At 45.4% G+C, this 12994-nt stretch overlaps 1 protein-coding gene across 1 annotated transcript in view; it reads left to right on the forward strand.

The window, feature by feature from the left end:
• The first annotated feature begins 208 nt into the window (after positions 1-208).
• The window catches only part of EFNB2 (ephrin B2), a 50239-nt gene continuing 37453 nt past the window's right edge, over positions 209-12994 (forward strand). Inside the window, exon 1 of the mRNA XM_075336682.1 lies at positions 209-768. Within this exon, the coding sequence (XP_075192797.1) occupies positions 647-768 (122 nt within the window). The 5' untranslated portion in view covers positions 209-646. The remainder of the gene's footprint in view (positions 769-12994) is intronic.

A 12994-nucleotide genomic window follows, 5' to 3' on the forward strand; every position in this document is an offset into this window, starting at 1 on the left:
GCTCAGCCGCACATTGTATGGGAGGTCTGTACCTGTCACATACAATACTCCGCTCTGGAATACACAGTCTCTGCTGAGATTGACGTGAAGCGCGGCCAATAGCGGAGGACACTGTGCCCCTCAGCCAATGAGCGGGGCGGGACGGAGAGGGCGGGCGCGGTTTATAGTCGCACTGCTCGCTGCTGGCCGCGGTTACTTTGGATGAGTGTGGCTGGAGGAGCAGACAGAAGAGTGGAGTGCCTGGCACACACAGCCACCTCCAGCCACTGGCACAGGACCGGCCGCCGGATCTACCAGCAGCATTCTCCCGGGGATTGGAGTATATGGACTCCCCGCACATTGCTGGATAATCGTTCCCATCACTGTGGGCTGGTTCCCCAGGATCACTGGTGCCAGGCGGGCACAGAGCGCGGATGCTGGGCTCCCGTGTATTTCATGTGCCCGTATGTGATGCCTTAGGATTCCGTGTATCGCAGCTGCTGGAGTTCTCTGTGTGGAGTTGATTCTTTTACCACTAATATTAGGGGTGAGGACTGACCTTGTCGGGCGATCTGGTTGGATACGACGCTGATTTGTCTGTGGACTCGCTGCATCTGCTGGAGCTCCTGGAGCGGAGGCAGCAGGTTCCTGCTCGGGGGACAGTGCTATGGCAGCCGGCAGGGACTCCGTGTGGAAGTACAGCCTCGGAGTGTGGATCCTGCTGCTCCGGACGGCGATCTCCAGATCACTAGTGTTAGATCCAATTTACTGGAATTCCTCCAACCCCAAGTAAGTGTGTGATGGGCTACTGTGGGCTATGATGGGCTACTGTGGGCTGTGCTGTAGGGTTTTGATGGGCTACTGTAGGGTTGTGATGAGGTACAGTGGGCTACTGTAGGGTTGTGGTGGGCTACTGTGGGCTGTGATGGGGTACAGTGGGCTTGGTGGACTAGGTAGTGTATGACAAATGCTTTCTACAGGGCGACCTTATTGGACTATTGGCTTACTGAAATGGTGGTAGGATTGTTCTGGGCTACTAAAGTGGTATATTTGACTATATTTGGTAGATTGCGGTGATGCTGAATGTAATGCTTCTGTAGTGAAGAGGTGGTTTTTAGCTTCTGGAGGTCGCGCTGTTGTGTATAGGTGAATAGTGATGGGCGTCTTTAGGCAAGTCCTGGACTGCTGTATACCTTTCTCCCTTGGTGAATAGTGATGGGCTACTGGAGGCCAGTCCAGGACTACCTGTACAACTAGTGTCCCTTTAGCTATAGTGATGGGCTACTGGATCCTAGTGCTGGACTACTGTATGGCGATCCTGTGGCTATAGTGATGGGCTACTCTACAGCTAGTCTCCTTTGGGTACAGTGGTGGGCTAGTGCTATAGGGCTTCTGGGCCACCCCAGTGTAGTCAGTATACGGTGTGCTGGAGGTCGGAGGTCCCCCGACGCATCTTGCGCTGTGGAGTTTGTGACTTTTTGCCGCTGTAGAACTGTCGGCGCCGGTAATGTGTGATCCGGGGGTAAGGGCACTGTATCCACAGCCTGACATGGAGCAGCCCAAAAGGAGGGCTACGTGCCTCAAAGGGCCCTAATATTAACGTGACCTTCTGCCAGGAGCCTGCACACTACGGTGCCCAATGCATGGCATGTACCCCGGCTGGAGCCTGCACACTACGGTGCCCAATGCATGGCATGTACCCCGGCTGGAGCCTGCACACTACAGTGCCCAATGCATGGCATGTACCCCGGCTGGGTGATGCGGTCAGGGCAGGCTGTGGGGCCAGTCATCAGCGGCTCCTGGAGCAGTGATGCCGGAGTCTGCGCCCCGGCTGTGTGTGTGCGCCCCGGCTGTGTGTGTGCGCCCCGGCTGTGTGTGTGCGCCCCGGCTGTGTGTGTGCGCCCCGGCTGTGTGTGTGCGCCCCGGCTGTGTGTGTGCGCCCCTGTGATCTGCTCTCTGCATCTCTACCCCCCCCAACTCTGTTCTCTCTGCGCACCCCTGCGCTCTCTGCACACCCCTTCTCTCTGCTCCACTACTGTTTTCTGCCAACCCCTGCGCTCTCGGTGCACCCTTGTTCTCTGTTTTCTGTGCATCTCTGCTCCCCTACTCTGTTTTGTGCGCACCCCTGCATTTTTGGTGCACCCCTGCTCTCTATGCTCTCCTACTGTTTTGTGCGCACCCCTGATTTCTCTGCTCCCTTACTGTTTTTTGTGCCCACCCCTGGTCTCTCTGCTCCCCTACTGTTTTGTGCGCACCCCTGCATTTTTGGTGCACCCCTGCTTTCTCTGCTCCCTTACTGTTTTGTGCCCACCCCTGCTCTCTCTGCTCCCCTACTCTATTTTGTGTGCACCCTTGCTCCCTCTGGGCACCCCTGCTCTCTCCCCACCTATAATGATGACCTGTATATATTGGATGATATGCTTCACTCCTACTTATGTTGCTTGAATCGGGAAGCTTGTCCTGTCCAGTTATATTATTGCCTTCACACTGATGTAGACTGGACCCTTGGAACCATGGAAGGGGGTGAATCTGATGACTGGTTCCATATCTTCCAGGCTGGGGCTCTAGGGCCAGCACTTATAGCAGGGGCTCGTACACTTGTCCTGAATGGCTTAGTCTATAGATATAGGTGTAATGCTCCTTCTCCTTTGTGTTAATGGATAAAATTCTAACATTCTCCACATTCCTAGTCTTCCTAGCCCTTTAGTGCATGGCTTGAGTCCTGGCTACAGCTTTTCCTGCTCATAGACAGAAGTGATCAGTTACGCAGATTTATTTCAGGTATCCTAGTGGGAATAATATACTACCTACAATGTACAGTACTGATAGGGTTAAAAGCAAGCGCAACGTCTGCTCTTTCGATCTTAGCCAGTGTTGTAGCTGCCATAACCATCGCACTGTATGGAGCTTATAAGGCACATTTTCCACTAGGCCAGTTGGGTGCATCATGTCATTGGATAAATCAGTATATTAGTGAGCTGGCAAAGCTGAACTTATCCCATCCCTCCCAATATATTACTTTCCAAAAGGTTCACTTGTTATGTTAAAGAGACATTAGAAAGCCAGTGATTGCGTCCGTCCTACAGAGGTCACTCTTCAGTGCTCAGTGCGGCTCTCGCCGCAGACTCCTAGAACATTTCATCTCCTCCTTCCATTTTTTTTTTTTGATATTGTTGGATTCCTGCACATCTTAGATTCCAGTATGATTCTACCATGAATCTGAATATTGCCAGTCCAGTGTCTGCTACACTGTAGGTTTTCCTCTGACCCCATTGTGCTCTTATCCTCTATCCTATGTGTCTGACATAGCATTACCTATCAATTGGTGATACTGAACACTGAGGACGTCATCCATTCCTCTTGGGGCACAGCTCCGCTCCAGTTTCCAGTACCTGTTTGTCTCCATCATGCAGAATAGTATCCTTCTGCACACAGCGGTCTGCTGCTAATGTCCCAGTCACATATTTGCATCAGGCGGACGTTATCATTAAATAATGCATGTCATTTTGCTCTTTAGGGATCAGCTATTAAATATGAATGTCGCTGTTTCCAGATGAGATGTTAGTTTGGTCCAGTGATTTCTTGCAGCACATTAAATATCTAAATATGACTGTGGGGGATATGAAAGGAAGAAAACTTTCATTACTAGTTTGAAAAAGATGTCTTCTCAGCTATTCCTCTGACAGGGCCTCCTCAGCCAATATTCTAGATCTGTATTATTCTTATGGCTAAACAGGGCCGCGCTTGATTAAGCGCACACGATATAAATATATTTTCAGTTTGTCGGCTGTCACAACTGATACTGTTAGGGAAAGCATCTCCTTTATACTTGTATGCCGGAGAAATCCTAGCCAAGGCCATAATTCTGCATATGTCAGGCTGCTGCCTTTAGGTTTACGCTTGGATGAATTTTCTGAGATTATGGAAGAGAACAGTACTAGATTGCCTCTAGTTCTTTTCAGTTTTCAACTAAAACTGGGAGAAAAATCATGTATTTTGTATCCGTCGCATTGCTGGCTACCTATTTGCCAATATGAAGGTATATTACCCAGTTGAGTGCACCTAGTCTTTGAACGCAGAGGTCTATGGGGACACAAGTGCACATTCAGAGCGATGTGAATACCCCCTTGAACTCCGGCCCTTGCTTTACATTTAGGTTAATCATGTCGGTTTTAATATAGAATGGAAAGAAAGGAGAGCGCACCGGGGAGGAATGGTTGCTGCTTTTTACATGCACATTCCTCACATTTTGTCAGCTTGATAAACTGGAGGCAATGGTCCTTGTTCTTGGGGACGACTGAGCCAGCCCTTGAACAAAGTGCCCGCTGAAACCATATCTCAGTCTCTGCTAAACTGCTGTAGACAAGAATTTATTTAGGAATCCTTTCCCCCGGGATGGCCCTTTTAACCCTCCCAATTACGGTTTCAAGCTGAAGAAACAAAAGCTCCGGATAAAATGGTTAGTGTAGCACTTACCTCTAAATCTCCATCACCCAAAGTTTTGCTGAAGACACTTGGAGGACTAATGCAAACATCTTTATTTCATTATCCTTTCCCTTTGCTTTGACACCTGCACACCATATTGGCTCAGGTAAATTACTGCCATCCACTAGACCCCGAAGAGGCTGAGATTTCGATAGAGCGATTCCCTTTTATCTATCTTCTATGGTTCAGCTGGGGTTTAATTGTTACATTATCTCCTGTAATTATCTCCAAGACTCTTATCTAGAAAGCTCGCTCAGGTAATGCACTTTGTTTGCCTCGATAATTGTCTTTAGATTGTCACTGGGAAGTCGGGAACAATGAGATGTATTTATTTTCAGGTGCATTTTCCAGGGCCCTTTTTTGTTAATAACAAGCAGAACAGTATGTTTCGTTTCGATATGCGGCAGGATGACTATTAATCAAGGAGGACACGCTCACGTATTCCTGGATACATAAAGAAAAGGGAAATATCAATTACCTGGGAGACTAATGAAATACCTGACAACCTATAATCTAGCATCTCCCGTCAGCGCTCACATTGGGGTTTACCTTGAGGCATGTGCAGAATGTCGGATGCCTGAGAGCCACAGAAAGACGCTTGCACCACATACTTTCCTAATTGACTACTGTAATGTACGTGGAACTAGAAAACCAAATAACGCGGGCATATTTTTTTTTGTATTTCTCTTGCTAATCTGTTTGTTGAAGCATTTTATTGAAGGTATTACCGTCAGCTAATCAGTCTTCCCTAAAGACTTTAAATGTCAAAACTACTAGATATATCCAGCCGGACACGTCAGAATTATTCACTGTATCCCATTCTGTGTCCTGTTGTGTATAAATATGTGACTCTTCAGATTTTGTGTTATACCATGCCTGATGAAGAGACCTGAGTAGTCTGGAAAGCTTGCAATTATTACCATCTTTTCATTCAGCCATTAAAAGGTATCAACCACTGAGGACTTCAGTTCTTTTAAACAATTTTTTATCACTGATGTTTTGCATTTTTTCCCCTTGTAAAGTCATAAATATTGCTATAATTCCCACAAACCATATTTTTGGAACTTGAGAAACTTTGAAAAACATAGAAGAGCAAAGTTTCACTACACCCCCTCCACCTCCAATCTTTACAGCGTGAAAAGCACTTTAGAAAATGAGGCCTGAAAGCAGGTTGTAAAATAAAATGATTGCTCATAATGCGTGTTTGTAAATAGCACATATATCAGCGGGGCCAAGTCACCGCGTTATCATATCGGGATAGAATTCATTGACTTGTGGTGGTTATTACAAGACGCACTTTTCTAGAAGGCTCAAAGGGCAGACACGGCTCAGCTGTAGTTGGTCTTGGGGAACGTGTTAAGATGATTTTGCATTTTATGGCAAGCTTTGATTGCAGGCCTATAAAATGCCTTTACTTTCTGTTTGGCTACAAATGACGTCATGATCACCCTGCAAATAATCAAAGAGCTGTATTGTTGGGTGGCTGGTGGCGTGAATACACAAGACATGAAGCATTAGGGCAAAGCATGTGTTTGTGAAATGGCTGGCAATGTGTTCCTGCTTATTCATGTTACACTGTAAAATGTAGGCCGTGGAATAATACCACTCTAGCATGATGGTATAGGCATGTTAGGAGCCTTTCAACATATAGGTCAATATATATATATATATATATATATATATATATAATATATATATATATATATATATTATAAAGTGGTACATATTTAGTGTTAGGGCTTACTCAGACTTCAGTATTTTTAACGTATTATTTTTTATTTATTATTATTAGCTCAATTTATTCCATGGTGCTTTACAAGTGAAAGAGTGTATACGTACAACAATCATTAACAATACAAAACAGACTGGTATAGGAGGAGAGAGGACCCTGCCCGCGAGGTCTACAGGGAATGGGTGAGGGTACAATAGGTAAGGACAGAGCTGGTTGCGCAGTGGTGCACTGGACTGAGGGCTAGTGTGTGTGTGTGTGTGTGTGTGTGTGTGTGAATAATGGACCAACATTTTTTAATTTTATTCATTTAGGTCATTTTTTCCCCCTACGTAGAGTTTTTTTCACCTTAGTTCATAAAAAAAATGGATGCTATCCTAGTTATTAATTATTATTGTTGTTGTTTATTATTATTATTATTCTGAACACACAGAAAATAAGATCACTATGCTGGATTTCGTATTAAATCACTAGTCGGACACTTCCCAAACGTCTAGGACTGCATGATTTATCGGCGAATGATACAAGCAGAGTCCAGTAAGGTGGCCTTTTGGAGTTGACTGTGAATTTTGTCATCTTGAATTGTTTTCAAGGTCTGGCCAAAGTCTTTAGGCACAGCACCCAGCGTGCCGATTACTGGATTATAATATTATTATTATTATTATTATTATTATTATTATTATTATTATTATTATTATTATTATTATTATTACTTTATTTTTTTCAGTGTCCCTTTGACTTGCATTGGCGATTTTGATCCAATGCTTACATCAATGCAATGTCTCCTCTGTCCTTGAAAAATCATGTACATGTGAATGGCCCTATAGGGTATTGTAGGTACAAGCACTATCCATGAAAACTGATGGCACTCGTGGCAGAACATAAAATGTCTCGATGAGGCGCACCACTGGACGTCGGTGAGCCCCGAGGGCGCGCCACTGGACGTCGGTGAGCCCCGAGGGCGCGCCACTGGACGTTGGTGAGCCCCGAGGCGCACCAACCCTACCTGCCTTCTATTTCAGTTTATTAGTTAAAGATGATAATAAATATTATGATTGTTTTATTTGCTTTGCAAATATCCTATAAGCGTTTTACCCCAAAGTGCTTCATATATCAGTGATATCACTAGTTCCCAGTTTATATTTAGCTTATGTTAACCCAAAGTTACTTGTAGACACTTCTAGGCCAGGTTCTAGCTCATATATTTTTAATAATGCCTCTAGTTTGTGGTCAATCCCTTCGTTTCTGGGTCATACCAATTATGTTGCAAGCTCCAAAATGGTTTCACTACAGACTTCATTAGCAAGAAATCTCACCCTCCCTGGCCAGCTAGACTTTGAGTAACCTGCAGATGTCTCTAGACGTGGCAGACAAGCCAGTTATTGGAGTGTAGGTATGAGCTTGGGCTTTTGCTTCTGTACAGGATGACATAAATAGAACTTGTTTTTCAGGTCACCGATCAGACATTTTCATAGACTGTATGTGTCACATTCAGGTGGTTAAAATGGGCGTGTTCAAGTGTTCAAAATACCTGGATTCTGAGATCGAGAGCTAAAGCTTCTGTCCAGATTTCTCCTCTGAAATTATTTTTATCCATATGGTATAGGAAAGCAAATGGTCAGTATTAGACTAGCTTGGAAGAGCTCCTGCGGATTCATTGTTTCCTCAGAGGCCGAGAAGACAAAAGACGTGAGCATTGCAGGTCCCGTCTCATAAAGAAACATGTAAACCATTCACACAGCTTTCCTGTTTAACTTGTTTAATTCTCATTGGAGATTCAGTACCATCCTGGCTGTGTGAAATCTGCAGATTTTTTTTCTCTCCTCCTAATCCATTTTGTAACTTCAATTTATAAACAAAGCTGAAACAATTTGCTTTTATTTTTAAGCAAATCAAGCCATGGTCATAGTTAATAAGGGGATTACAAGGACTCGGGCTGGATCTATACAGAAGTGAGCTGAATCCAGAACAACCTTTAAAGAAACTGATCCCTTTTGATTGAAGTGTGGAAGAAAGGCATGGTGGAGTGAACAGCAGTAATCTGTGTGGCAAGAGAACCACCATTTTTATGTTTCACATATTATTACAAAACATAAAGGCAAATAAAGGGTGCAACCATGGCAACCCATAGATTAAGGGCTGACATGTATCTGAAAGGTTTGTTAGGCCTGACGCCTTCCATGGAGCCATAAAGTACACAAAACTTGGAAGCATGAATTAAACATCGGCCAAGATGGGTCCTACTATGTCTGGTTAGATGACAAAGCGTGTGTGCGTGTGCGTGTGCGTGTGCGTGTGCGTGTGCGTGCGTGTGTGTGTTCACTCAGTGGGCAGCACTGTAGTCTTGCAGCACTGGAGTCCTGGGTTCAAATCCCACCAAGGACAACATCTGCAAGGAGTTTGTATGTTCTCCCCATGTTTACGTGGGTTTCCTCTGGTTACTCCGTTTTCCTCCCACACTCCACAGACATATAGATAGGGACTCTAGATTGTGAGCCCCAATGGGGACCGTGTTGCCAATGTATGTAAAGCGCTGTGGAATTAATAGCGCTATATAAATGAATAAAATTATTGTATGTATATGTGTATATATATATATTTTTTATTACTACGGACTTTGTAGCTTTTACAATTTCCCCAGAGTATTGTTACACAGTTAGTAAAATTGGCTTGGGGCCCATCAAGATCAGCCTATTTTCTGTTAAATTGGTAATTTTTTTTGGAAGGTGTAACAATTCACATTAAAGGGATTAATGCATATATTATCCTTAGAAGTGGCTAAATATGTTATATAATACCAAAAAAGGAAACTAACAACAATAAACTAAGAAAAAGAAAAGGTCAGCTAAGCGGATTTTACATGAAATGATCAGCCTATTTTCTAGTGATCTTCTAGCTGCACTTTATGGATTCATAAAGTAATAGCCTTATGTAACATATTAATATACACGTCATGTTACATTTGCGATACATATTTATTGTACAGTGTTCCTATTTCTGGAACACATCAGCTCCTGTTCTTGTTTTTTTGGCTGCTGAAATAAGAAGGTGGTGGTGGCGGTGGGGGGGGGACCTGGATGTTTTAAGAGCAGTGCAGAATGTCACATTAAATGCATCAGGCTCGTCTTTGTTTAAGCCTTTGCTCTTTGTTATGCAGTAAAGCAGTAAAAGGAAAGATGATTTCCTGACTTCTGCTCTCCAGCTGAAAACAGCCCTTTAAAAGCAGAAAAGAAAAGACTGTTTCGCTTTTGTTTTCCCCTGCACTTTGTCACTGCAGACACAAGATCCACTGAGGAGTGACACTAAACTCCATGCTGAGATGTGGTAGTACAGGTGCGAGAGAGGGGGGGGAATATTTGTTTTATAGCCCGAATGGCTGTTCTTTATGATGGAAGAATAGTCAGGGCTGGGAGAAAACACAGAAGCTAACAGTAACTGTTCTGTCTGCACAAATAATCCTAAACACACTTTTTTGATTAAGTGCGTCTCAGATGATTTCATTAATTCATGTTTCTTGGCAGAGCGGTTTGGAGAAGTTTCCAGGATTTTACATCTTTCTTTGTTGCAGGAAATTCAAGAGCATATACCTTAAGTTTACATGGTGTCAGCTGTGTGACAGATAAGGGTAAAAAAAATAGCTGTGAGGTAAAACGGTAATAGAAAACATCATGCCCGAGCACAGATCCATCTATGAAGGATCATTCATGCACTTTTTAATGTGCGTTACGTTAAGTCAGAGTTGTGGAAGTCTCTAAACTTTGCTAAAACTATTTGGAGAACGGTGACAAATTTTACTATGCGGCCTTTATAAGCTCAGCTCATCTATGCGGCCTTGATAAGCTCAGCTCATCTATGCGGCCTTTATAAGCTCAGCTCATCTATGCGGCCTTTATAAGCTCAGCTCATCTATGCGGCCTTTATAAGCTCAGCTCATCTATGCGGCCTTTATAAGCTCAGCTCATCTATGCGGCCTTTATAAGCTCAGCTCATCTATGCGGCCTTTATAAGCTCAGCTCATCTTATGCGGCCTTTATAAGCTCAGCTCATCTTATGCGGCCTTTATAAGCTCAGCTCATCTTGTGCGGCCTTTATAAGCTCAGCTCATCTTGTGCGGCCTTTATAAGCTCAGCTCATCTTGTGCGGCCTTTATAAGCTCAGCTCATCTTGTGCGGCCTTTATAAGCTCAGCTCATCTATGCGGCCTTTATAAGCTCAGCTCATCTATGCGGCCTTTATAAGCTCAGCTCATCTATGCGGCCTTTATAAGCTCAGCTCATCTATGCGGCCTTTATAAGCTCAGCTCATCTATGCGGCCTTTATAAGCTCAGCTCATCTATGCGGCCTTTATAAGCTCAGCTCATCTTGTGCGGCCTTTATAAGCTCAGCTCATCTTGTGCGGCCTTTATAAGCTCAGCTCATCTTGTGCGGCCTTTATAAGCTCAGCTCATCTTGTGCGGCCTTTATAAGCTCAGCTCATCTTGTGCGGCCTTTATAAGCTCAGCTCATCTATGCAGCATACCAGTTTTTCAAAACAAGGGGCATTTTTTTATGGTCTGTGCAGTGGGGATTTCTTTATAAAATATCATGTGCCATCTGGAATAAAGGGTCGCTACCTCTTATGACTTGCTCTCAAATCTAATCACATTTAAAAATTAGGCTACATCACCACAATGATCTCTACACTGAGTCAAAATTGTAGCCTCTTTTACAGGTCCAGCAAAGTGGATGGGCTGAGTTTCTTTATTACTCTGCTTAAACTGACCTGCGGTGCGTGTTTTAAATCTGCAACATGGCAATTTCTCTTGCTACGTTTTCTGTGCAGATGTTAGACTTGCATTAGATGCAAAAACTCCCCAGGTAAAAAAAATCACATGTGCATTTTTAGTGCATTTCTGCTGCAAAAACACATAAAAAAATTGTGTAATCCGCACCTACCGTATTTTTCGGACTATAAGATGCACCTGACCATAAGACGCACCCTGGTTTTAGAGGAGGAAAATAGGAAAATAAAATTTTAACCAAAAAATATGGTCATGACACACTGTTATGGGGCGAGGATCTGCTGCTGACACTGTTATGGGGTAATGTCCCCAAATTCTCTACTAAGGTACCCCATTCTGGTAAGGATCCTCCTGCCTTGTATATGATCCTGCTCATATACCCCCATCCTGCTCATAATATACCCCCCATCCATCCTGCTCATGATATGCCCCCATCCATCCTGCTCATGTTATTCCCCCATCCATCCTGCTCATGTTATTCCCCCATCCATCCTGCTCATGTTATTCCCCCATCCATCCTGCTCATGTTATTCCCCCATCCATCCTGCTCATGATATGCCCCCATCCATCCTGCTCATGATATGCCCCCATCCATCCTGCTCATGATATGCCCCCATCCATCCTGCTCATGATATGCCCCCATCCATCCTGCTCATGATATGCCCCCATCCATCCTGCTCATGATATGCCCCCATCCATCCTGCTCATGATATGCCCCCATCCATCCTGCTCATGATATGCCCCCATCCATCCTGCTCATGATATGCCCCCATCCATCCTGCTCATGATATGCCCCCATCCATCCTGCTCATGATATGCCCCCATCCATCCTGCTCATGATATGCCCCCATCCATCCTGCTCATGATATGCCCCCATCCATCCTGCTCATGATATGCCCCCATCCATCCTGCTCATGATATGCCCCCATCCATCCTGCTCATGAAATGCCCCCATCCATCCTGCTCATGAAATGCCCCCATCCATCCTGCTCATGAAATGCCCCCATCCATCCTGCTCATGAAATGCCCCCATCCATCCTGCTCATGAAATGCCCCCATCCATCCTGCTCATGAAATGCCCCCATCCATCCTGCTCATGAAATGCCCCCATCCATCCTGCTCAAGATATGCCCCCATCCATCCTGCTCATGATATGCCCCCATCCATCCTGCTCATGATATGCCCCCATCCATCCTGCTCATGATATGCCCCATCCATCCTGCTCATGATATGCCCCCATCCATCCTGCTCATGATATGCCCCCATCCATCCTGCTCATGATATGCCCCCATCCATCCTGCTCATGATATGCCCCCATCCATCCTGCTCATGATATGCCCCCATCCATCCTGCTCATGATATGCCCCCATCCATCCTGCTCATGATATGCCCCCATCCATCCTGCTCATGTTATGCCCCCATCCATCCTGCTCATGAAATGCCCCCATCCATCCTGCTCATGAAATGCCCCCATCCATCCTGCTCATGAAATGCCCCCATCCATCCTGCTCATGAAATGCCCCCATCCATCCTGCTCATGTTATTCCCCCATCCTGGTATATGGCCTGTGGCACAGAAAAAAAAAAAATAAACGTTTATACTCACCTTTCCTCACTCCCTGAAGCACCGATCTGTCTCAGCTGCAGCGCCGCTGTGTGGAGCCGTCACCGCGTGTGGAGCCGTCACCGTCTGCAGCATCGCGCGATGTCTTCCTGTCTGTGCCGGTCAGCTGAGCTGGTGGACACTAGCGGCGCGCACAGCGATGACATCATCGCTGTGCGCGCCGCTAGTGACCAGATCAGCTGACCGGCACAGACAGGAAGACATCGCGCGATGCTGCAGGGGGGCGGCTCCACACGCGGTGACGGGTGAGTGTACTGATTCACTGCTCCCCGCGCTGATAATGATGCACGGGGGGCAGTGAATACAGCCGCACATGATCACTCCAGGCTGTAGTTGCCATGGGTGATCATGGCAGGCTGTTAATTATGCGCGCACCCCCCCCCCGCCCATCACCCCGC

This window comes from Anomaloglossus baeobatrachus, chromosome 2, assembly GCF_048569485.1.
Source record: "Anomaloglossus baeobatrachus isolate aAnoBae1 chromosome 2, aAnoBae1.hap1, whole genome shotgun sequence".
In the NCBI taxonomy this organism is placed as follows: Eukaryota; Metazoa; Chordata; class Amphibia; order Anura; family Aromobatidae; genus Anomaloglossus; species Anomaloglossus baeobatrachus.